The sequence below is a fragment of the Artemia franciscana genome, chromosome 2 (genome assembly GCF_032884065.1).
Source record: "Artemia franciscana chromosome 2, ASM3288406v1, whole genome shotgun sequence".
Classification (NCBI taxonomy): Eukaryota; Metazoa; Arthropoda; class Branchiopoda; order Anostraca; family Artemiidae; genus Artemia; species Artemia franciscana.
This window is the reverse complement of record NC_088864.1, coordinates 41,323,180-41,348,876: the sequence shown is the minus strand read 5'-3', so window position 1 is coordinate 41,348,876 and position 25,697 is coordinate 41,323,180. Positions and strand designations below refer to the sequence as shown.

Here is a 25,697-nt window from a genome sequence, read left to right as displayed (position 1 = left end):
ATGAATCCGATCAAATATTGAGATTGTTAATTTGTTTGAAGAAGTCCAACGATCAGATATAAAAACTTCGGGGTCAACCTACCCCCTCTCCCCAGAGCCCAAGAGAAGGGCCGTAACTCATACTGCGGGGCATATAGGGTTTTTATTGAAGAAGCGGCTGTATAAACTTTGGAGGGGACTCAAATGGCACACCCCCTAGCCATTTTTTTCGAAATTCTTCCGATTAAAATTTTGAGTTAGCTAATTTGTTCAAAATCATCCAAATTTCAAACAGTTATGGTTCCAGGTTTGAATCCCACCCAGCCCACATTAAGCTTCTCCGGAAAGCATAGTCATATAAACTTTGGAGGAAGTTCATTCGACCAGAAATTGAAATTTATTATGCCCCTTTTAAGAATCGAAAGTGATCAAGAAGTAACACGCCCCCCCCCCCCTCGCAGTGCCTTTTTTCCCAAATGCATCTTATCAAAATTTTGAAATAGGCCATTTTGTTCAAAATAGTCCAAAATTCAAATTACTTTTACTTAGGGTTGAGGAATCCTCCATAGCCCTTGGGGCAAGGATCGTAACTTATGTAAGTTGCCTAGTATTAGGATATAGAAGTTTTGTAAAAGGGTTGTCGTATTAGCTTTGGGGTGAGCTCACTTGATCGGAAATTGAAACATCTAGTTCTTTTTGAAGAGTCAAAAGTGATCAATGGGCAACTAGCAAAGAGCATCAGGTCAAAATTTAAGATTCTCATTTTGTTCAAAAAATTTCAAAGGCAAAACAACTATGCTTCCGGGGTTGAATCCCCCACCCCCAACCCCGTAGAAATGGCTTAGAGTTACGTAACTTGCTTATTGTTACTTTGACTCTTTGTTAACTTCAATACTTGGATTTAGTGATTTACGTGGCAACTTCGATTTACGGTGCAAGGACTGTAAGTCTTGCAAGTTGCGTATTGTTGTTTTGATACTAGTTTTGATACTTTGATGAACCTTTGATGTAGAAAAAAAGTTTGATTTTGCAATAAAGAATTTTTCAAAACTTGAAACTTTTTGCAATTAAAAATGAGTAAAACATAACTTAAAAAAATATTTCCGAAAAAGAAATTTTTCAAAGAGAAGTAAAAGCCATTTTAAGCTTAAAATCGGCATACACAAATACCTGTTAAAGTTTAAACTCAAAACGACCAGAAATTACTATGAAAGAATAAACAAAACCCAAAACGAACATAAATCAAATAAACAATCATAGCAAAAACACACACAAAGTAATAATATAAACGAATAAATAAATCTTAAAGCGAGTAATGCTTAAATTGAATATGCAAATCAAGCTTAAAGCAAAAAAAAACATTTTGCTATTGAAGTATAGATGAAACCCAAGACGAACAGGAATTAAATAAACAATCAATGCAAACAAAAATACAATAGATACTAATATAAATGAATAAATAAACCTTAAAACGAGTGAAACTTAAATCGAATATGCAAATGAAGGTTGAAACGAACAAAAATCAATACAAGCAAGAGCTTAGGAATCACCTCCTTCTCTCACTGTAAAAGTCTAAGATCTACTGCGTCATTACCGCTTTACTGAAAACGGATTATACTACAAATAGTTTCTTTTGTACTTAATATTGAAAATAAACATTAAAATTTCAGTAAAATTTGGAACTGATGAGCTTTCAGCAATTAATATCATTATGCATCAGGATGAATGTAGTTTCACTACAAACAAGATTTTGGATGCTGCCCCCTTCCTGAACTGTTTTGAACTGATGAAACTTTCAACAATTAATATCGCTATATACCGAAAATTCAATTAGATTTTGTTTATACTTTCCAAGACTGTTCAAAACACATATAGTTTTCAGTCATTTAGGAAGATATTTTCCTGTCATCATATTAATAATAGCAGATACTTGCTTGAGAAAGAAAAAATGTCCAAAAGAGGACACAAGTCTCACCTTTTACCTCACCCGACTTTATAATAACCTTCGTCTCCTCATCCCTGGACTCCATGCTAAAGGTTGCGTTCGCCAAATCTGAAATTGGAATACCTCACTGATCTCAATTTATAAAAAAGGAGAAATTAAAAACTTATTCCTTTTGTGTTTACTATATGTACTGTATAAAGTGGATATCGAAGTATTTCAGTAGCATGTCCAGGACCCCTTGTATTTTTCTCAGAAATAAAATGTCAAATTCCCTTTTTATCATAGAAGAAAACCCATCAATATTCAAGAAAATATGGACATTCGTGCCAGAAGCTCTTTATTTTGAAGTAACTCTCCACCCCCCTCCCCCCAAGAAAAAAATGTATCTAAAGCAAACTAAAAAAAAAAACTCATAATAAATAAAATAATAATATAATAAATAAATCTATATATATAATCTATATAGAAATATATAATAAATAAAAAACTCATAATAAACTCGTTATAAATAAGATGTAAATATATATTATTATAGCATAAATAATAAAATATATAAATAATTTTATTACATTAACATAAATATATATATATATATATATATATATATATATATATATATATATATATATATTAAATATGAATGTATATCTACAATGTATATCGTCAGTCAGGCATCAAAAGGTCGTATCTCCATAATTTTAATATGGAATATTATTAATGCATATCAATCTGTTTTTGTTTACAGTTATCGGAGGGGAAATAAAGATATTCCAGGTTTTTTTTTTCACTTCTAAAAATTTACAATTACGAAGATACAACCTTTTGATACCCAACTGACGATATATAATATATTTTATATATATATATATATATATATATATATATATATATATATATATATATATATATATAATGTACATGTATATAATATGTATAATGTACACATATAAATATAAATTAAATATAAAGCTGAAGTTAGTGTTACTTGTTCACAGACTTTTAGGCTCAAATTTGAGTTTTATGGCACACAAAAGGTTTGTCTTTTTATTAAGTGATGTAAAGGAAAATACAGCCGAAAAATACAATTGTTTATTTCTTTTTTGTTGGGTATAATTTCACTTTTAGCGACCGCCTAAATTTTCACCTTGACGAAAATAGTATTGTTTACACATCTAGACCAATTTAAATTTACAGCATCGTTGGGCAAACTAGAACAACTTTCACTTGCTTTTAAAATTCTAGCAGATGCAAGGAGAGAAAGGTGGAGCTTCTAGTCCTACGCAAGGAAATACTTCTTAATTTTTTCTACGGATATTTTCCCATCGTATTTTAGACTTTGATATACTTAGTGGGTGCATTGGCACTTACAATTTTTAAAAACGGAGCTTGATACTTTTTTATTGGACAACGTCATTTTCATTTCTTTTACCTGAGATATCTGGTTTTACGTGATGCATTATTATTTATTTGAAATTGCACATTATTTGATCCTGATATTGCGCTAAGTGAAAACCAGAAAAAAGAAGAAAATAGAAAGCTCATATAATTTAAATCATAATAATCAATCTATCCATTGAAATACCATTGTTTAACCTGCCAGAAATTAAACTAGGTTTCCTTTATTAGAAATTCCAAGAAAATTATACATTATTTTGATACTGATTTTGCGCTAAGTGAAAACCAGATAAAATAAAAAATGGAAAGCTCATTCAAACTAAATTTTAATAATCAATCATCCATTAGAATAATAGCATTTAACCAGCCAAAAGTTAAGTTTTCTTTATTATAAATTTTAAGGCGTTCTCCATATGATTTTCTAAAAAAAAAAAAAAAAAAAAAAAAAAAAAAAAAGAACAACCATCCGTAGGTGCTTTCTTCTCCACAGAAATTAAAATGAATACCTTTACGAATTTAACTGATATTGTTTTAACAGAACTGTATCTTCAAGTTTGTTCAAAATCCAGGGTGGGGCTCTTGTGTCTTTTTTTTTTTGTTTTGTTTTTATCAATGAGAACAATGGAAGAGAATATTTTTCCAACAGAATAAAAAAAATTATTTGTTTTCCATATAAGGGAGGGGGGAGTGGAAATAAAATCTAGAGCCAGATTCTCCACCTCATCCCATTGACTCCGTTCTTTAATTCTTTGTCAAGGGTTTTCTTTAGTTTCACAAACTGATCAATTGCGAAGGCTATCAATTGCGGCAATTGCGAAGGCTATCTTTTATAAAAGAAGTATTACTCAATGTTAAGTGGCATTATTTAAAGAAATTAAAAATGAATGGTTCATACTTAATATAATTCTTTTACAATTTTTTGGCATATTTTCACTGTTTAAGACTTTTTAACTTATCACTTGTTTGTTCCAAGAACGAGCTTTACTTTGAGGCAATTGAAAATTAGGTCTCAACCTGATTTAAATAAGGAATGAGAATTTTCAAATCCCCAGATTTTGAATTTGGCAACGGTATATATTTCTTGAATTTGAAAAGGTTTTCAGTCGAACTATATTTTGCTAATCACGTTTTAACCTGCCAGTTACATTTTACCTTACTAACTGAATATTTATTAAAATAGTTTGTCAGGTGAGCATTAACTACGTTTCAATCCTTAAATTGTCTCGACGCTTTCAGTTATTTCGAAGGTCGGGAGGCAAAAAGTGATATATTCCAAAGGTTATATGTTATGGTTATATAAAGGTTATATTCCAGGACGCAATAAACAGTAAAAATTTTCCATATTCAGCCACTACTTCTAAAATTTTTACACATGGCATAGACATTGGGGAAAGTAAACCAAAGAAATTTAGTTAAGACACTTAGTATGGTGACTCGTTAATCCATCGCAATATGGCCTCTTGAGATTGGGAGGCTATAAAAGCAATTTATTGATAATTCTAATCTTTTTCTAAATAACAAAATTAACTGTTTGACGGGCCAAAATGCTAGAATATACCAACTTCCTTTGGCGTGATATTTTTTATTGTTCAAAAAGAGCTCCATTATCTTGAAACGCTGTCTTGGACAACCCTTCTTTTAACGGTCTAGTACTGCGGACTGTGCACGATCGCATGTTTGACCATCCTTCTCTGGAAAATTATAGATTTTAGGTTTTGTCAATAGTGGGTGTCACATGTTTTGTCTCTAGGATTATCGTATCTATTGAATTTTAGGGCAAAGTTTCACATACTATTAGCTCTTGATGGGTAATTTTAAATTAAGATAGTTTACGCTTTTAAAATTGCCATATATAATAATAGTTGTTGTTGTTGCATATGTTTTAATCAAGGCTCACTTTTTGGGTTTCAGTTGTTGTAGACAAGAATCGCTCTTCATTTACACTTTGCTACTAAGAACTGTTTGATCCCTAGCTCTATGAAATGAGAGGGACACTACTCTCTTCTTCAACCCCCCCCCTTTTTTTTAAAATTAATTAAGGTAAGTTTAGGACCATAGGTTAAAACAGTCAGGGAAAGATGCTACTAAGTTCACACCAATGAGTGGAAAGCATTGCAGTGGAAAAGAAGAACTACCAAAAAAAATTAGCGTTTCGTGAGAGTAAAGCGACAGAAAGAACCCGAACTATCAATCTAACCGCACGCAACCAATAGTTTTAGGTCCAAGCACCTAAGATGAAACTTCTTAACACGTTCATATTAATCAACTTTACCTAAGGTAAAAATTTCAGTCACTATGATGTTATATAACATATTATCACATATTATACTATTATAAATATTATAGTGCGTAACACTGTTATTAATATAATATACATCTACCTTTCGCCTCAGGGCATTCTTCAATCGTAATTTTGGGTAGTATCGCATACGTAGCATCATCGACGATACTTTCACCCTTAACAGGACTGTATTTTGATGAAATTCCAAATTGATGATCCCCACTGCCAGTAGCTTCATAATTATCATTTTGAAAGGGTTCATCACGTGGGAAATTTACTCTAGGAGCATTTCTGATAGAAATACTATCGTTAACGGCCGCAAATCTGACAGGAATAGGAGAAGGGATACTACTCATATTTGTATCTTCAAGTTCATTCAGGACCGGCTTAACGTCCAAAGTTTCATTCTTCTTTTCAACTTCCTGTAGGAAAACATTTGCAGGAATTTGTGGTTTCTCCACTGAAAGTCTTACAGTTTCTGAGTCATTGTTGCAATCCGCTTCCCAGATGATACCCTGGTCTTTCTCAAATAAATGCATGAATTCCTAAACGGAAATGAAAATCATCAAGATTCAAGATTATTATTTTACACACAATATAGACAAAAAAAAATATTCAAATATAGCCAATAGAGAGCTATGCTCGAATTGAAGACTATCTATTATCAAAATAAATTTTATAATTCACCAAAAGACAAAAATAAATAAAACAAAGAGAGAAAAGAAACATGACAACTCAGAACAGGAGAAGGACAAAGGGACAAAGGAGGCTATCCTGGCGTGGGAAATTCCCAATATTACAATTCGAAACAAAAATTAATAGAATGTAATCAACGTTAAATAATATATTCTGTTAATTTTTTCTTTAAAAGAGATTAACTATTCATATGCTTAACTTTATTATTTAATTTAAGAATAATTACTGTAAAGTGGATTTGAAATCTCTTAAGATGGAGCTCTTCTACAGTTTACTGAGGGGGGAGTAGAAGCGAGCAAGAAGAGTGGCAAATTACTTGAATTGAGAAATGCATACTCCGTTAACTATATTCATTTGTATTCTCGAAAGAATAAATTTCAAAAGGCGCTACCGTCTTGACAACATCAGTTCAAAGGGAGAATTCACAAGTGTTTACAGAGACCGATCTTTGCGTTAGAGGAGTGTTTTTTGTAGAAAAGGGGAAGGAACTGTTTGCCATCACCGAAATGGCTGCTAAAATGTGGATATTCGTAACAGAGGGTTGAAATATACACTTGAGCTAAAGTTCGTGAAGACTCATTTGGCTTTTCTACAAAAGAATCTTACGTTAGCACAAGAATACCATGGATTGTTCATAAATTTCAACTGGAAAAGTTTGATTTTGTCCATTTAATTTTTCTTCTTTCCTTTATATCTAGAATCTAAACACTCAACATTTTAGAGGAGATGATAGCCAAATTTTCATGAGATCTTGGAGTGAGTCCCCTTTAGATGTAAATAACGACGAAAACCACACTGCGTTTCGATTGTACAAGGATGAAAAAGGTCAAACAATTAGTCAATATTTAAGACAGTAGAATTTTATTAAATGAAAATTTCGATACTATGTCTAAACGCTGTCATCAGTAGAACAAATATATTAAAATAAAAATAGACCTACAAAAAATACGTGACTTCAAAGTTACGTAAAATCAAAACTAAAACCAAATTAAAATAGTCTGAACACCCATTACTTGAAGCAAGTTAAACCAGGAGTCCAAATATTTATTTTATAAAATTCCCTTATTTTAAATTATTCCTCTTTGTATTACCTTTGGTATTTGTCCCCCTTAGTTTATGTCGTTGTCCCCCTTAGTAATACTTTGAACAATTTACGCTCATTTACAGTTCACACGGTATTACACAGAAACACCAACTATACACCTCTAAAACGGCTTTAATATAGAAAGGAAACTGAAAGATTAGAACAAAATTGGATTTTTTTTTCTCCACTATTGTAGCAATACACACTTTGTCATTTTAAAGACATTATTTTGATTCCGTATATACTTGCTTTAGATCCATCTTTCATTCATCATGAAATCTGGTTTAATCTCTTGATATGAAGGTACAATTTGAAAGCAACCAAAAAAGTAAAATCAACTAATTAGATGATCCCTTTGAATCGCCTTATAACTCTATTGAAACACATTACCACTTATAAAGCTTTCGTTCTGTTAGTGTTTGACCCCTTAATTCTGCAAAACTGAAAGAACAACTGAAAAGCACCAATAAAGCCTTTGTGGTTTCTACCACAGTGAAGCGACCTGCTTTCTTTAACTATTTCGATTACCAATAACAAATATAGTTAATGTGTCTACACACTAACAGCATTAAAATCAAAAACAAAACAGCAACAACAGCAGCCTACAAGCATTTAGGGAATGCATGGCAGTCACCACATCCAGTACTGATAAAAACGAGCTTCATCAAGTGTCGGCAGCTTGTACGTAGCATTAGTGAAAAAACAAGTCATAATAAAAACTTGATCAGAAGTGAAATTGAATTATAAAAAATTGACAAGATCAGTTAATTACTAGATTCCTCCTTAAATAAACTAAAATATGGAAGGAGTATGGGTAGCTTACAAGAGTGGAAACTGGCGCAAATGTGGAAAAAAGCTTCAGCGCCATCTAGTATTTAACATTTCTCGGCATTGTTTTTCAAGCTTCGTATTTTTCAGAAACTGCAATAAGACACCTGTTACTATGCTAATTGCACCAACTGCAAAAATTAAAAACTCTGCCTCATTATTACACTGACAAAATGCCAAGAGACGACGGCAAACGCTAGATAGCGTCGGCAAATTTTTCCTAGCACCAATTTTATTTCTTCCAAGTTACCCATACTTTCTGGCAACATTCCTAGTGTTGAAAGCACTAAATTTTTGTTTTATATGCAAGATTTTTTGCTTAAATTTTTTATTGCACACTTGGCAATCCAGTGTTCGAAACAATGATGGCCTTAATAATTGTCCCCTTGTATGAGACCATTCACTAAATTATTAGAAGAACTGAGACGCTGTATTTTATCGGCAAGCTTTGCCTCCAAGAGCAAGATATAATTCAGCAAGCGTAGGATGGTCAGAACATTTGATAAATATTCAGGAAAAAACTTTGTCTTGAAGCCCCAGCCCATATTTTAAGTCTTCTAAGCGTTTTTATTGTTTTTTATTTTTTAATTTGCATTTTAAAGTTTTACACAATCTTAAAATTTATGTGTAACTACAGAATTGCAGTCACTCTGGGAGGCTATTATATGAAATAAAAGTAAAGAGATTAAGCAAAACAAGAAGCTTAAGCACACAGTGTAACATTTCACAAGTTTAGCTCAGAGATCTCAATATGATTATGCTGAGATTGGACTGTTATCTCCACACTAAATATTGAAGTGTATTTTTATGTCTAGAGTGCCTTCATATCTCTTTTTAAAAGATCAATTTTCCTGATAGACGGGAAAAGAAATATTATTTGTCTTAGTACACCTGGAGATAAAAAACTTTAACAATTAATTTTTATAAGATTTGTATCTTAAAATTGTATGCCTTTTTGTTTTCTGGGCATGTAAAAATTGTTGCTATTCTAGAACGACTTTGTATAAGAGAGAGTACACAGATTTTGTGAAGCGAGATGTTAAAAGACATAGAAACTTAAAGAAAGATACAAGAAAGGTAAAGAAAGGTACATGTTTTTGAACAAACCTCAAATTTGGCCTCTTGGTATTGGCTTACATGCCCCTCAGTCCGCAAAAGAAGATAATATGTTTGCGTCATCTCTAAAGCATTCAATATGTGTTCGTGGTCTTCAGCCCCCAATTGTTCCCGAAGTTTAAGCAATTTCTCAAGGTGTTTGACCTTCTCGTGGAACTCCGCAAGGCGACACTGAAAAAGAATGTGTGCTTAGCAGCCATATGCTTATTTCATATAACACATGTAGAAGGCATTGCTATTTAATTTTGACTTAGAAGACAATATTTGGAGGCAATATTGTAAATTTACAGGGGGGCTACATTTCATACTAAAGCCCATATTCAGTGAAAAAAACAGTTGGATTAATTCAAATTAAATTTATCTCATTTTATGAACAATTACAAGATAATATTCCAGAGGGCTATATGGCCCGTTATTTGGGAAACAATGCCTGATCAATAATAATACAAAACACATACATACTGAAATACGCATGAAAATAAAAAAACGAGAAATAAAAATTAACTAACCGACTATTCCCACGAATAAGAGGGTCTCCACATCATCCAAGAATAAAAAACATACCGAAATTGTCCCTACGTCATTAAGGAACTAACACTAACTAAACAGCATCCAACAAATACATTAATGCGCATGACAAAACATAGAAATACCAGACAAGTTATTACTTAGTGAAAATACCAAAGTATTTTTTAAAATCTAGTGGGGGGGGGGGAATCTTTGGGAATAGGCAATAGGAAGCCGAAAAACTGATTAAAAACAAGTTATTTGCACAGTTCTTAGAAAACTGAGAAGCAGAGATCAGATCAGGCTAAAATTTTCAGAGCATTTGAACCCTTTGAGATTCTAGTATATATTCTATAATCTAATTGGGCAATTTAAAAAGAGGGAGACTGAGGCAGCCGGATCTAAACTTGTGGCTTATGATTCCTACTAAGGGAATCAGAAAGGCTAGAACTCTGGATCATTTCATATATGATTTTCACCTTTAAAAAGTTTGTTTTTCAATACTTATGCGACCATCACAGCCACAAATCGCTTGACAATTCCTAATACTTCCTCTTTTAGGAGGCACTGCCATACCTCCTTGACTTCACCCATATTCTTTAAAGGGGATATTTTGAAAGAAAAAGCTCAAAACCCAAAAATAGTAAAATACAGATCATAAAACTAAACATTGTTCTCTTTTTTTCAAGATTCATAAGATAATTATTTTTTCAGTTTTTACAGTCTTACTTTCCATATTTTTGATATAATGTTCATGGTCTTTTAACAAGTTACCTGTTATGTAATGTTTTTGATTTTAAATAAAGAATTTTTTATTTCTATATATATATATATATATATATATATAAGTTTTCTTCCCTGGTTCTGAGGATTATTCAAAGGGGGGGATAGATAAGAAAAAAAGGCAATGAAAAGACTTAGTAATCTTTCACTTATCGGAAAAAAAGACAGTGAAAGCTATTACAAAGATCGTTTTTTTTACCTCCACTTTGAGTAGTTTGGCAAATAGTTTTATTTCTTCTGGCCATTCTTCACCAAATTTTGTATTCATCTTTTGCTCATACTTCTGTAATGATGACTCAATCGAGATCAAACGCTTTTTTGCGTCCTCCATGCGAACTTCTAAGCCCTCAATCTTACGAACACGCATAGATTCAAGTTTCTCTGATCTTTTCGCAACCTAAATTGAACAGAATAACCTCATATTATTATTTATGGTCGTACAGAAAAAAAGAGAACTCACATAGTGCGTGAATACCAATGAAAGAAGATGTAGTGAAAAAGATGGACACTAGACTTACAGAAACGTAAGGAAAGGAAATTTACGCTAAAAGGAAAGATAGGGAAGGAGGGGGAGATCAACATGTCAGAATCCTTCCAAAGCGACAGTTTGTTACAGCGACATGTCAACATCAAATTTCTTCAAATTCTTTTGAAAATTCACCTATATTGCTTAGTTTTGAGCTCCCAACGAAAGTGCCGCTTTGCCTTGCTTAAAAAGTTTGAAAGTACTGTTGTTCATAAATTTACTAATAACTAGAAATTATTTTTTGTTGATTATATGCACAAAATAGAAGAATAAAACTCTAATAAAGTTTTTTCCTAATGTTGTCTTTCTATGTCAGTCCAGAAGGAAAAGAATCATCCATTCTTTCTAATAAGTTTATTATTAACAAAAATAGAACTGAGCAAAATGCACACATATATTTATATAATACATGAAAAACAAAGTCGTTCAACTAATGGAACAAGGACCAAGCTGATATTGAGAAAGAAACAAATATAAAAAACAAACTTGTGAAGATTCCGTATACAGTCTATATTGATACTGTATACTAAGATTACTTAGATCTTTGAATGCACAGTTTAACAAAAAAAAGAAAAGGAAGAAAAAACCTAGTTTGATAAAAAATTAGCTAAAATATACAATGCCATCTAGCTTTTATTTTTATCTGTCCATAAAACGACATATGTACCTAGGAGAAGAGTAAAGGAGAAAGAGAAAGAAAGAAAGAGAGAAGGAGAGAGAAAAAAGGAGCGCAAAGACGTGTCTTTAGCGAAAACATAGTAAGTGAAGCCTCGGAGATAAGAGCTGCGAATTATGCAAAGTACCATATAAAACGGATGCTTTATAAGAAAAATTTAATAAAATAGACAAACAGCTAGTTGAAATATCAGTCACATAATGACTGTCAACCTCCATGATTCATGGCCAATCTGTAAAATCTTAATTACGCAATTCTTTTTTTTATCCTGGAATCCTCTAGCAAGTTATAAGGAAAATTTTTTCGCAACTATTAGTTTTTTTTAAAGACATCATCTTTTTTTTATGAATTAGGAACACCATTAGTGTTAGCGAGCCAACCCCAATGAACTTCTATATCTAGGAATTTGCTCAACAAAATTAGAAAATTGCGAGAGGCTTTGTGAATTCGCCATGGACTATGTCATAAATTATGGATCGTCACAAAAAACTTTTTTTATGATTTTTTTCTTCATTTTATTGATGAAGGATGGTATATTGACAAAACTAAAGCCTTTTGGCGATTCAGATGGAGCTTAACAAATAGCTAGACATTCTTGGATAGTATAGGAAGAGGTCATAAGATTGTAAAGGACGTAGAAACCTCATAGGTAAGATCAATAGGGGAAGTTCTGAACAGTAGGCAAAGGCAGAGCGTACGTGACTGTGTTTGCCTTATGTGGTTTGGCCTTCCGAAGAGCTACCAATAGTGCTAGTAATACATATTTTTAGAAAAGATAAATTGTATCGAACAATCTATTTTTTTCATTTAATCAAGTCTAATCAGTTTGTTTTAAAGATTTGATTAACTTTGTCCACAAAAGGCGTAAAAAAAGCTTAGAAGTACAGATAAAAAAAAAGGATAAAATAAACGTACATTGCCAAGTTGGGTATTAACAGTAAACTTCATGCATCTCTTCATCAATTTCTGTCTGCTCTGCATTCGATAGTTGATCTCTTTCTCTAGCGACTGTATTTTCAAAATGTTTAGTCTTGCGTTTACTCGAGCTTCGCTTAAATGTGTTAATGATTTCTGTAAAAATAAACGAAATAACTATCAAACATTCGAAGCCTAAAATCAACAACAGCAGTTTATACTACACGTAACAAACGAAAAAGAAAAATCAATCAGTAATGCCAAACTCAAAGTAACTAAATACAGAATTTTTCTACTGAGATTTAAATACACGTACTAGTATTCTCAAGGAGTAACGACCCTTGAGGTAAATACAGCCAAGAAACTAACGCAGCTCGTTGGCCTCGGGTGGCTTAGTGTGGCAACGAGTCATTAGTAAGAGAATCACATGATAGTAAACAGAGAGCAGACTTTCATCAATGGTTAATAGAAAAAGATGGCGTAATACCAAACTAAAATAAATTTAACAAAAACTTTATGATATTTGGCTATTTAAGATATGAACCCGCCTCGCGTAACACGAACCCACCCCTCGTAATACAAACGCGCCCCTGACACTAGTATACAGTTTCATCGGCTCTGCTTTCTTTGTATAGCAAAAAGGGCTTCATGGGTCAAAACATCTTTTTAATTCTTTTCTGGGTGAGCCTACTTAAACTCGAAATTATCTGTTAAAGCAACGGAAAGTATTTACTTTCCTAGCTGAAGTCAATTATTGCATTTTGATTGAGTAATTTCTTCCTGTTACTGTTTTCAATATCTAGAAGAATATAATGACGAATTCTAATTAGTCTAATAATAAAAGGTAGAAAAAAAGATAGTAAATTTTTAATTTCAAACGGTAAATTTTATCAACAAATAAAAAACGAAAAAAAAATTGGAAAATAACTTTTCATAAGCACACTAATCGTCTTTGCCTTGTTTGGTCATTGGTAAATTTAGCAATAGATTTTGCCTTAAAATTAGCTTCTGCTTTTGAAGTGTCATTGTTTCAAGTAAGCTAAATGTGTAAGCAATTGGTTTTGAACTATTATGTAAAGCAAACACTGCCCCAAATATTAAGTATAAAAATTAAATAAGGCCATTGACTAACTAAACTGACAACTGTCTACAGACCCAAGCAATTCGGATCCTCAAATCCAATTCAACTTTCCTTTACCTTGTTCATCTTATCAGCTCCATTGGAAAAATTCTTGAAGAGCCTAATTCTTGGCTAAATTTTATTTCAATCGATTTCCAACGAGCAGTTGATCTTGTTAACCAAAATATATAAGTCGAGAAACTTGTTTTTCAACATTCAATATTAACCCTTTCCTAGTGAAATTGGTTCCCTCCTTTTTATCAAAAAGATCACATGAAGTTCAATATCAGAATCATCAATCCAGTCCTCTCCCTATCCACAACAGATAACCCCAAGATGCTCTCCTTTTCTCAGTGACGAATAACAGCCTGACGAAGGAAACTCTTAGCAGACGGAAATTTGTGAACTACCTAACAGCTGTTGAAATCTGTTGTAGAAATTTAATAAGCAACCCTATGAAAATCCTCACTGACACCGCACATGATGCCTCAGACTTGGGCATGATAGAAAATCATTCCAAATCCATGATAATGCCAATTCTGTACGCTAAATCACCACCCCATTTTCAAGATCCTACCCCTCGTAAAATATCTGTGTCGTAAATTACTTAGCGTTACGGTTTTTCAAATTTGAATTGAGGTATCTATGTTAATAATATCATGCATAGAGCTAAAGCGTCTATCTCCCTCAATTAACTCCTAGACAAATCTGGCATCACCTCTTCCCATTCTTTAAGGATTGATACTTACTTTGTCCCTCCGCCTCTTAAACATACTTTTACAGTTTGGCACCCTGAAATCTCCCAGGAAGAGTCAAATAAAAATGAACCCAACCAAAAAAACACCGTGCAAATAATTTTCAAGAAGGTAAAATAAAATACTCTCTTCTTCTGAATAAAGAAGTTCTTTTTCTCTTCTTCTTCTTCTGAAGGTAAAATACACTCTTCTTCTGAATAACCACGTTGTAAACACTTAATTACAGTAGAACAATATTTTCTATCCGTTTTTTTTTTAAAGAATGCAATGACAGACCCTCACACAGAAATTTTTTTCCCCCAAAGAAACTCCCCATCCGGACTCCGCCCGACTCGGGCTGTTTCTCAGCCCATTCCTACCGTGTCCCACTGCATGCTGCTTTACCTACATGCATAAACTAATTGGCCCCTCGGGGCCAAAATTCTAATTCAGTCCTTTGGGGTTTGTGGGTAATTCTCCAAAACAAATATCACACCTCCTCTCATTTTGGGTCTTTCATATCTATCACGTGTGGAAAATGCAACAAACAAAAACACGTACTTCTACAATAAAGAGTAGAAAAAAAAAAACCAACCAATACTCACTTTGCACGTTTCTATGTCTTCTTTAGTTATCACTTCTTTTTCCTCTTTTGGCACCATTTTAGTTGGATTCACTTCACCAGACTCAAATTTTTTAATTCTTAGAGTGAGCTCTTCATTAGCGGCTCTCAACGATGCCACTTCTTCCTCAAGTTTAGATATTTTAATGTCAGCAGGCGACAGCAGTTTTTTTACCAACTAAATGGAAAAAAAAGAATTATTAGACATTTTGTTCAACTATGTTTGAAACATAGAATTCCTTCAATGTATTTATCTGTAAGATTTTTTGGAGTGATTAGGCTATTTTGAAATACCAAATTTAGGACAAATACCTTGATTTACCATATCTTCGAGTCCGGACAAGATCTTTCAAGCCAAAATTCGTATATATAATTGTTTTCATTTGTTTTAACAGAATGCATCTGCTGGTCAGATAGTTGAAATATCAACAGTAGGCTATAATTTTCCTATGTGAATTCCCCTAGTCTTGGACACGATTTCTTATTTTTTGCTCTTTTTTTTTAATTTGTCTTGCTCGTTTTGCTGCATGAAACTCGAGGATTTCTGAGCGTCCCAGATCTGTCACTAGATTCTATTATTTAATAGATCCTTCTTTCCATTATTTTTGAAAAATTTCAAGTTTGTTATGTTGATTCAACGGTGACACAAAACGACATACTGGCACACTTGAGCTACAATACAAGTAGGGAAAAAATTGTCTCGACATGCGTTAATTGCAATCCCGTTAACATAAGTTTATGTTGGTATATGCATGTTTGATTTGCTGCTTTTAGTTTAGTTGAATATTCGTTTGATTTTTTATTTAAACATCTTCATTTTGTTTGGCTGCTCAAATTGTACTTTAGGCACTTTCTAACTTTTGGACCACTCCCATGGACATAGCTCTCAATTCTAAACCTTTACCACAAAACTTCTAAAAGTTTTCCTAGTTACTAATGTTTGTTCTAGTTACTATCATAAATTCTGGATAAAAACAGGCATTTATAATCCTATATATGGTAAACCGCTGTATGCTAAGCGACCTTCCTGCGTCTTTTCTTCGTGTCCAGAATACACCTTAGAAGAAAAAAGGATCAGAAACACGTACATTCCGACTTTGCAAAATCACAGTCTTCTCGGGTTTTTCAATGTAATTTTAGTAGCGCTTCTAGTCTAGTAACAAAGTTTTCAAAAATTTTGCTTTGTAAAAGGGGAAAATGGCGTTTTCTATTAGAATCTAGACCGTTTATGAAATAGAGGCTTTACATTGTGAAAATGTCAGCACAGGTTTAATTGTAAACACAAATAAATTAAATTTACCATCAGCTGGATTACTTTTTACTCTTAAAATTATGATCCAAACCACGCCCCTTTTCCTGTTGCGGTCACAAGTGCTAGTATTTGCAAAACCTAAAACCATCTCTATGACGTATTGATGATAGTAGCTACTATTGGGACTATGATGTTATAGCGCAATGCGCACGTTCCAAAATGTTGTCAATTTTCTTTTTCTTTCCATTGACGTAATCAATAATGGAAACACAGTAAGATATATCACTAATAACCATGCTTTTCAGTGGGCTGTGAAAGAGTCTTCAAGATTAAGTATGTTGTAGATGCTGAAGCAAATCACTACTTTTAAGCATATCCACCCAATTTTATTTGTTTTTTTTTATATCTTATTATATCTTCTGCGCTCATGAATTATTCCAATTACAAATACTCTACTAAAATTATTTCTGAATAATTACAGTTGCCTTTATCTTCTTCGCTCTATCAGCATATTTCAAGGTGTTATACGTGTCTTCAAACTGGTTGGATGTGGGCGATACGGCAGCGATCATTACTGTGTTACAGTTTCCACCGAGGCTATCTTTCAGAATACGAGTTAACTTTGAATCTCGAAATGGGATATGCGTCTTCCCTTCAGCCAAACCACTGATGCAATTACCTAAAATGAAGGTTGAAGACAATCAATAACGTAATGGGATAGCGATAGAACCCCACTCAATAGCTGTGCTACTGACTGAATTAAAATGGAATAGTTGTGTTTAGGTTCTTTCAGGTTATTCACTATTAATCACGCTCGGACTTGCAATTATTATGGACAATTTTCCATTATAATAGCTAGTGGAAATTATAATGCAAAATTTTGCATTATAATTGTTTATAATTGATATTTTCCATCAACTGTATCATCCGTATACACGACAGTTTTTATGGTGCATGGGGCGGGGATGGAGCAGTAGTTGGAGGAGAGGATATCAAAATCCACATAAAAGGTACAAATAATGTAGGAACATATAAGAAAAACCCAATTTAGGCTTTTTTGGTGTTGGAAAAAAAAACCTTCCTGGTATTAGACTGCTGTAATTTTAGAGGCATAATATTCTTGTTTATTGTTCTTAAGATTATTGTCCCCCTTTAAATTAAGCTGAGTGTTGTGACAGTCCCATTGGAAGTATATCCTTCTACCTATATTGAAATTAACAGAATCAGACATTCAATATAAAGCGTTTTTTTTTAGAATTAACAGAGGGAAGTTGATACGTTAAAGAACTTAGGAACCGAGGGAGGAAAAATCAACAGATATTTCTATGAAATTACCTAGTTAGATTTTGTATTTAAAGACTTTCTTATTTTAAATCTAATATACTTAATCTAGCATATTCAAATCTAACATATTTGAGATTCCAGGGTTCAAGAAATGGTTAAATAAATAAAATTACTTATTTAAAGTAAGGAATAAATGAAAGGATTAGGAATAAATGAATTAGAAATTAGAAATGGATTAGGAATAAAGGATTAGGCTAAAGTTAGGAATAAATGAAGATAAAGGGGTGATCTTAGGTAGCAAGAAAATTGTCAAAATGGATGGCTTCATTTACCAAGGAAGTATTTTTAGTAGGAAAGGTGAATCTAGTGACGATCAAAAAGCAGACTGCCCCAGGCATGGAGGGGGGGGGGTTACATGGTTGAAAAAAGTTTGGAAGATAATGTATAATAACAATTAGAACAAACATTAGGATGCTAGAAGACAGGGTGAAGACGGGGATCAAGTATGGCTGTGCAACAAGAGCTCTTCAAGAGGTTGAAGAAGATATGCTACCGTATGTGTTTTCCATAAGAATTGCCAAGCGATAGTTTTATATACGTGTTTATCAGACGTATACAAAAAAATAAGCTGAATGAAAAATGTGACTGAATCCTACTATTTAATCTATCCTGACCAAAATTTAAGATAATCATGTCACGTTTTATAGATGACAAGATTAGTTTACAAAAATCGCTTTTAAAAATCCAACTAAGACCAAATGAAAAGCAGGACATGCTTGAATGAGGCTAGGGAATGACATAAGAAAAGATCTAATTTAGAAAAGATCTAATTTACATAAGAGTGAAATTAGGATAAGTGTTTAATAAGAATAAAGGCTCTGAAAAGAGTAGGGGGGAGGATGAGTGTTGGCTTTGTGCAGCAATGAACTGTCCGTAGTAGTACAAGTAGCAGATATCGAGTTTGGGAAAGAGCTAGGAAATATTTGCAATGTTTGTCCATCTATCTAGTTGCCACAATTTTACAACGTTGAAAAGCCACCCTGAAGCTTGTGAAAACAGATTTTGTGATATAGGTTATTCATTACAACACTAAAGGTGATATATTAATGAACACTTTCTCGACATAAATGTAAACATCTATTAGTAATATTACTGTGCAAATACGTTACTGGAGATAAATCCGGAAATTATATTCTGTTGCACACAACTTTCCGAACCCCATGTAGTTGCTTTTCCTCTCTATAATTTTTTTTCCTTTGTTGTCCAGTTTTTAAGTCCACCAACAACAATTACTGGATCCCTAACTGAATTACTCGTCATGCATTGTTGCGATCTTAAAAGAAAGAATATTCAAGCAAAATTTCCCGGGGAAGATTCCACCAGCAAAAACAACAATAGGATAAATTCGAATTTAAAAAAGTCCGTTCTGAAATTAATTTTTCTTTAAGCTATTCCATCCTGAGATAAGTACATTTCGAGGCTATGCTAAAACACAAGATACCCCAAAAAACCCTTATTAAAGAAAAAATTAAGTCTTCTATCTTGTTTCTGAAGATTTGTACACAAAAACAAAAGGTTAAACAAAATTCATAGTTAAGAAAAATACACAAGTTTCCAATTCAATTAAAGGGAACTTGACACAGAGTATGGAAACCTGATAAGAGGTTCGTCAACAACAACAAAAAAAAACCAAAGCGAAAAAAGCCCCATTCCCAGCAAAACTATAAAGTCAAGCCACAAAGACCTAAGGGAGATATTGTTAATACTTTTCTTCCTTTTTTACTTTTGCTCATCATTTGGCCAAGGATAAAAGTAACTACTTTTGTCAAGAGAGCACGATAGGTACAATTACAAGGCCTAAGTCAAAGGAGAACTAGCCTAATTTGTTCATCACTAATAATCAAAAAATTATAAAACAAAAGAACCGTTCTGAAGCTAAATCTTTAGTCAAGATCCATATTTTATAAATTAAAGCTGTCCGTTTTAAATATTTCTAATTCTGCAGCGAGATGCTATACTGCCAGAGGCACTACTTCCTATTAAATACATAACGTAAAAAAAAAAAATCCTATTATCGGTTCCCGACATACTTTGGCACTATGCATAACGAAAACAAAAGTGTACCGAGAGCTAGTAAAGACTTGTTAATATTCATCCCTTCCTTGAAACGAGCACCGCTGTGTCCGGTTGCTGACCCTCTCTCTGAGCCAGCGAGATCAATGAGTGATAATTTGGAAAGAGATATAATCGATTTCGTCTTTGGATCCCGTTGTTTCAGCCATACCTTAAAGAGAAGAAAAAGTCTGTGAACTAATTCAGCAAAAGAGATGTTTATGTTGAGCTTTACATGAACATAAACTTTCAACAATAAAGTCTAAGAGTAAAGCCAAAGATTTTGATTCTGCTCTGGCCCTTAACGCTTTAAAAACCCAGGTCCTATAGTTCTAACTTTCAGTCATCCGTTGTCTTTCATTACCAGTAGGTGGGTCCCATTTTCTGTCTGTTCTCCTTTATTCTTTTCTTCAAGCTTGAATTTGATTCTTGAGAACTACGGAAGGTTAGTTTTTTTCTATCTTGACGGAAGTCCTTGCCAAATTATTTACCAATATACCATATTGGTTCATTCATTAGTATCATCAGTATCATTATCAATATACTAAAAAACTATCCTCATTGTTGTTTTGTCGATTTTTTCGGTTCGTTATAGTCGTCAGTATACTAACTGATCAGCTAATAGAGTGCGGCCAGTGAATCTTGATTCACTTGTATGCAGGTAGCAGAGTATGCTTGAGACATCAGAAAAGTATATTATTATATTGTGCGGGCGGGGTTTGGGCTGGAGGAAATTAATTTACAATGTCCCTTCATTACTTAGAACATTTTTGGACTAAATTTACAGTATGGGTGCTGCGGGTGATAGTTCTCCTTTTATTGTGGTAATAATTGTCTAATACAACAGAAAAGATCAAAACCATACCAAGCGGGAGACATGAGGGGGAGCACCTTCTCAGTGGGGGAGAGGGATGGGTGAGAGGTAAGTATTACCAGAAGTTTGTTGAGAGGGGGAGGGGCTGCCAGAAGCATTGTTTTAACTAAAACCTAAACGGCAATATTTCTCATGTTCATATATATGTACGTTTTAAGTCTTCTTATTTCTCGGGTTTGGGGGGGGGGAGGATTCAAACACCTGCCGATAACCATGGGAAATGTCCTTATAAAATATTTGTCTAATGACATTACCATGAGAACTGAGGAAATGATACCCTTATAATTCATTTTGATGTTTCAAACCCTCTCACTTCTTCCTTTCTTTTTGAACAATAAAAGATATCACACCAATAGAAATTGACACATTCTAGCATTTTGGCCCGTCAAACAGTAAATTTTGTTTTATATGAAAAGCTTAGAATTATCAATATAGTGTTTTTATAGCCTCCCAATCTCGAGAGACCATATTGCGATGGATTAATGAGTCACAATACTAGGCGTCTTAGCTAGATTTCTGCGGTTTACTTTCCCTGCTATGGGTGAAATGGGTGATTAAATCCCATTCACTGTTACTTCGCCTTCACTATTCGAATATCTCTTCAAATTTTTTCAATTCCCTCACTATTCGAATGTTTCACTGTTACTTCTCCCTCACTATTCGAATATTTCTTCAAAATTTCTTCAAAATTTCTTCAATTCCCTCACTATTCAAATATTTCACTGTTTCTTCTCCCTCACTATTCGGATATTTCTTCAAATTTTGTCGATTCCCTCACAACTCGAATATTTCACTGTTACTTCTCCATCACTATTTGAATATTTCTTGGTCTACGAAATAAAGGAACTTCTTTTATTTAGCTAGTGTGATTTTTAGTTTGAGTTTTGCATTGACTGTGATCTCATAATCAGGAGTTACTTTTTTCTTAAATTACGAGAATGATTATACCTAACCCGAGATAAGTTTTGCCAGTTTGTCGGAGCTGATTGCTTCACCTTGGGTAAAGATATTCCAAAACAGAGGCGCAAAATTAAAGTATTGGTATTCCTATGCCGATGGATGGCTGGGTAATTATAGGATAAACACGTTAGCAAGTAAAAAGAAGTATATTTCTGGGTAAGTCCTTAATTATCGCATTAAGAAGCATGGGGTGCCTTCACTTGGGCCCTAATGGTGTTGTACAGCAATATGTGCCGGGGTGGGGTCTCGACATCCCTATTATTGGTGATACCGATTCCAAGACCATTCCAATGATTTGGCGTAAATTTAACCTATTAAGACTACCACAACACCGATGAATTTAATAACGCAGGTGTCCTAAGGCCAGCTCAGGGAGGACAGAAACCTCCCGTAGAGCAAAAGGGCAAATGCTGGCTTGATCCCGACTTTCAGTACGAGTACGGACTGCGAAAGCACGGCCTATCGATCCTTTTGGCTTTAAGAGTTTTAAAAGAAGTATATTTCTCGGTAAGTCCTTAATTATCGCATGTTTTGCGAACAAAAAACTATGTTTATTTAAGATTTGGGGGTCTAGTCCATACTTAAAACCAATTCTTAGTAAAATTACAGTAGAGAAGATTCAAAAGCCGTAGCCCACATAAATTGTTCATTGACAGATATAGTATTGTAACTGAATTCCAATACTACACAAATTTTGTTGGTTTTCCATAGGTGGCTTGTAAAGTTTTGGAGGTTCATTGAATTTATTACCTCCCTTGCATTAGAGATAATTGTTGAGCAAATTCGGCCTAGGGGAAACTCACTCTAAAGCTGCAATTCTGATTAAACTAGCTTCAAATTGTTTTGCCTGAAACTACTAGATAAATTGAAAAAAAATAGAATTTGCTTCATTTTTAAATGTGAATAAAATACTAGAATCTCCCAGAATTGAATTAGACAAAGGGTTGTAAGAAAGCATGAGAGATAGCGAACGTTCAAATCTAAAGGAATATTCGTATTGATTTTATTGAAATTCAGAACTTGTCAATGAGTTTGTTTTGCGAGGTGTAGTAACCTGTCCTTTTCGATGAATTCTGTCTGATTGAAGGTTACATTGCAGCAAGTTTGCGAGAATTTGTTATGTTGTAGGGACCATATTTTGGGTAGATAATGCGCTGAAAGCCCTAAGGCAATGGGAATACAAATTGAAAAGGAAAACCCACTTTTAAATAATTGATATTATGTAAAACACAAGTCACAAAAGTCTACCTCTGTGCTCCATTGCCAGCCACGAAAATCGTCAGAAGTTTTAAAACACTTGCAAGACATTCATCGATCGGCACATTCTCCAGCCATCTTTCATCAAACCTACAGTCTCCATACACTTTATTTCGTAACCTACTTAATTCTTCAATCTCATACATAACATGATGCTCTTATCCATTCTTCCAGGCATCAAACAAAAGTAAGGACCATCCTGCCCTTTCCCTCCTCTGTAAATACTTCCTTCATATCCCAAGTGGTAAACTATCCCTCTTAAAGTCAATTGTATACTTCAATTCCTCCCTTTTAAATTTACCTTAGCCATACCTCTTTACCCCATGTCTGCTTCACCGCCGCGTAGAGGCGCATAGGATCAGAAAGTCTTCTCTCATGCTGCCAAACCTGTACCCCTTGAACCCGTAAAATATTACCTATCATCTTTACAACTTTTTAATCTATAACTAGTCCATTATTCCACATTTCCCCTAATCCACAATGTTGTAAAATCATTCTTAATTGGTAAGACCATGAAGTTGACGATTCATCTGGATTAGGTTTTGTGAAGCAGAGCATTTTCACTCTGTGATTTGCAGTCCATGCTGATCTAATAAGATATTATCGGAGTACTGTGACAAGCTCCTGTTCGAGTTTTTATTATTCCACATTTCCCCTAGTCCACAACGTTCTAAAATCATCCTTAATTGGTAAGGTCATGAACTTGATGATTCATCTCTATTAGGTTTTGCGAAGCAGGGCATTTTCCCTCTGTGATTTGCAGTCCTGCTGATCCAATAGTTAACGTCGTAGCTTATTGATATCAATTCGCAATAGTATATCGCGAATTAAAATTTTTGCTGTCTTTCAATTATTGCACTGATCAGGCAAATTGACAAGATATGTGCATTAAGGGAAAATATAGTGCATAGATTCGTATTTGGTTAAGAAGTTTTGATTGTATTAAGTGATTGAGATAGGTGGTACTGAGCAGGAAAATGTTCGATTTCCATACACCTAGCACTAGGAGTCAAAGCTCGTGCTAAAGCCGTAATTCTGAGAAATCTAGCTTCGAATAATTGTTCCTAGAACAACGGTGTAAATTGAAAAACTAAAAAAAAAAAAAAAAAAAAAAAAAAAAAAAAAAAAAAAAAAAAAAAAAAAAAAAAAAAAAAAAAAAAAAAAAAAAAAAAAAAAAAAAAAAAAAAACTAGATAAAACTTGAAAAAAGGTGGAAACACGTGCGACTTCGGTGAAAAGAGGAGTAAAGGCGTAGCAGCCCGGTGCAATATTTGTAGGGAAAGTAGGGAAAGTACCAAGCCAAATCGAAGAGCAATACAAAATGTAAGGGTGAATCAGGGAAAAGTATAACAATCCTAGAACATTTGGGGGAAAAATATGTTTTGTAACAAATATGTTTGTAACTAGTAATAATTCAAGTGAAGATGGTAATCTGATTTGGTCCTTTATTTTTTCTCATTAATTATGATTTAAAGCGGTGAGTCTTTGGCCAGAGTCTAACCTTAACAGTATGTCATTGGCAATTTGATTGATTTAAGGAGAGGATACCATGGCATTTAATATATGTAATTTGAAATTACCTGAAAAACTGCATGTGATCTCGAGGATTCTTTGTTCACATCTGTAGGATGCTGGGTCCTTCTCTCGTTGCCACTGCGAAGAAGTTCAAGCAATTCTTCAGTGCTGTGAGGTTTTTTTAAACTCAGTCCTTGTATAATTACTCCAGCCGATGAATCTTCTCGGAGAATCAATGGTTCTCCGGGCACTAACAGGTCTTTAACTAATTCATTATAAATTTCTAAATAGGAAACAGCAATTTCGTAGTTTCGAATTTCTTTCAAAGCCTCCATTTTTTCCCAAAGGTTGGTTACAGTAAGGTAGACAATACCAGGACATGCTTCTGTTCCCAACATTGTGAATGTTTTCCCAGCTCCTAAAAAGAGCAAAGATAGTTTATTATAAATAACTGCGCACTATTTCTTAAATCCAAAGGTTAGCACAAACAAAAACCATGACTCGTACTAAAGCTAGGGTTGAAAATAAAACAGAAATGACAGCCAAAAAGAAGAAAAAACATTCGGGTATTGTTAATCTGAGATCACTCAATACAATTCAGTGACAACTGTATTGAAAGGGAATTTAGCTCAATGAAAAGCACTTATCATTGACTAAAAAAAGATCTTAGGTACATATTGGATATACGAATGTGAACAACGCCTAAGTATTGTTTTATTTACTCGTTTTGTGTTACTCAAAGTACATCTCAAGGAACTTTTATTCTCAAAGTTCATATTTTTAGTCATAATTAGACATACCTGCCAACAGAAAAAGTATTATTTAAAATGTTAAAAGAATATACTTATATACAAATGACAAGAAGTAAAAAAATTAGGAGGGGTGCTTTTAGAACATTTGATACTGAAGAAGGGGCTTTCAAGAGATTTTTTCACCAGTCAATCAGACTTTTTTGAAAACACGAAGTGGAAACAAAATAGAATTTTCACATTCCTGATTTAGTTACCAAAACCGATAGTTAAGCTATTCTTAGAGTGAAGATCAGAAATTCAATGCAGATCTGGATAATCAAAGTAAGATAGAGTATGCATTGCTCTACTGATCTACCCTTTGAGAAACGACGAAATGAGACGTTATATTTAGACAATTTATATATTAATTACAGTAGTTTGTTTAACCTTATTGTTAGTTCAACATTGCACAATTTGACCGAAGATAATTACAAAACGCGATGGAC

At 33.5% G+C, this 25,697-nt stretch overlaps 1 protein-coding gene across 3 annotated transcripts in view; it reads right to left on the bottom strand.

The window, feature by feature from the left end:
- The window catches only part of LOC136041674 (kinesin-like protein KIF18A), a 65,653-nt gene that overhangs the window by 9,842 nt on the left and 30,114 nt on the right, over positions 1–25,697 (bottom strand). For 2 of the 3 annotated variants that reach the window (XM_065726396.1, XM_065726408.1), the window contains exons 4-12: positions 24,526–24,878; positions 19,868–20,027; positions 16,939–17,138; positions 15,191–15,385; positions 12,732–12,887; positions 10,814–11,011; positions 9,316–9,495; positions 5,701–6,145; positions 1,955–2,032 (exon numbers count right to left, since the gene is read on the bottom strand). In XM_065726396.1, the coding sequence (XP_065582468.1) occupies positions 1,955–2,032; positions 5,701–6,145; positions 9,316–9,495; positions 10,814–11,011; positions 12,732–12,887; positions 15,191–15,385; positions 16,939–17,138; positions 19,868–20,027; positions 24,526–24,878 (1,965 nt within the window). The remainder of the gene's footprint in view (positions 1–1,954; positions 2,033–5,700; positions 6,146–9,315; positions 9,496–10,813; positions 11,012–12,731; positions 12,888–15,190; positions 15,386–16,938; positions 17,139–19,867; positions 20,028–24,525; positions 24,879–25,697) is intronic. The other variant, XM_065726404.1, reaches the window with a different exon arrangement.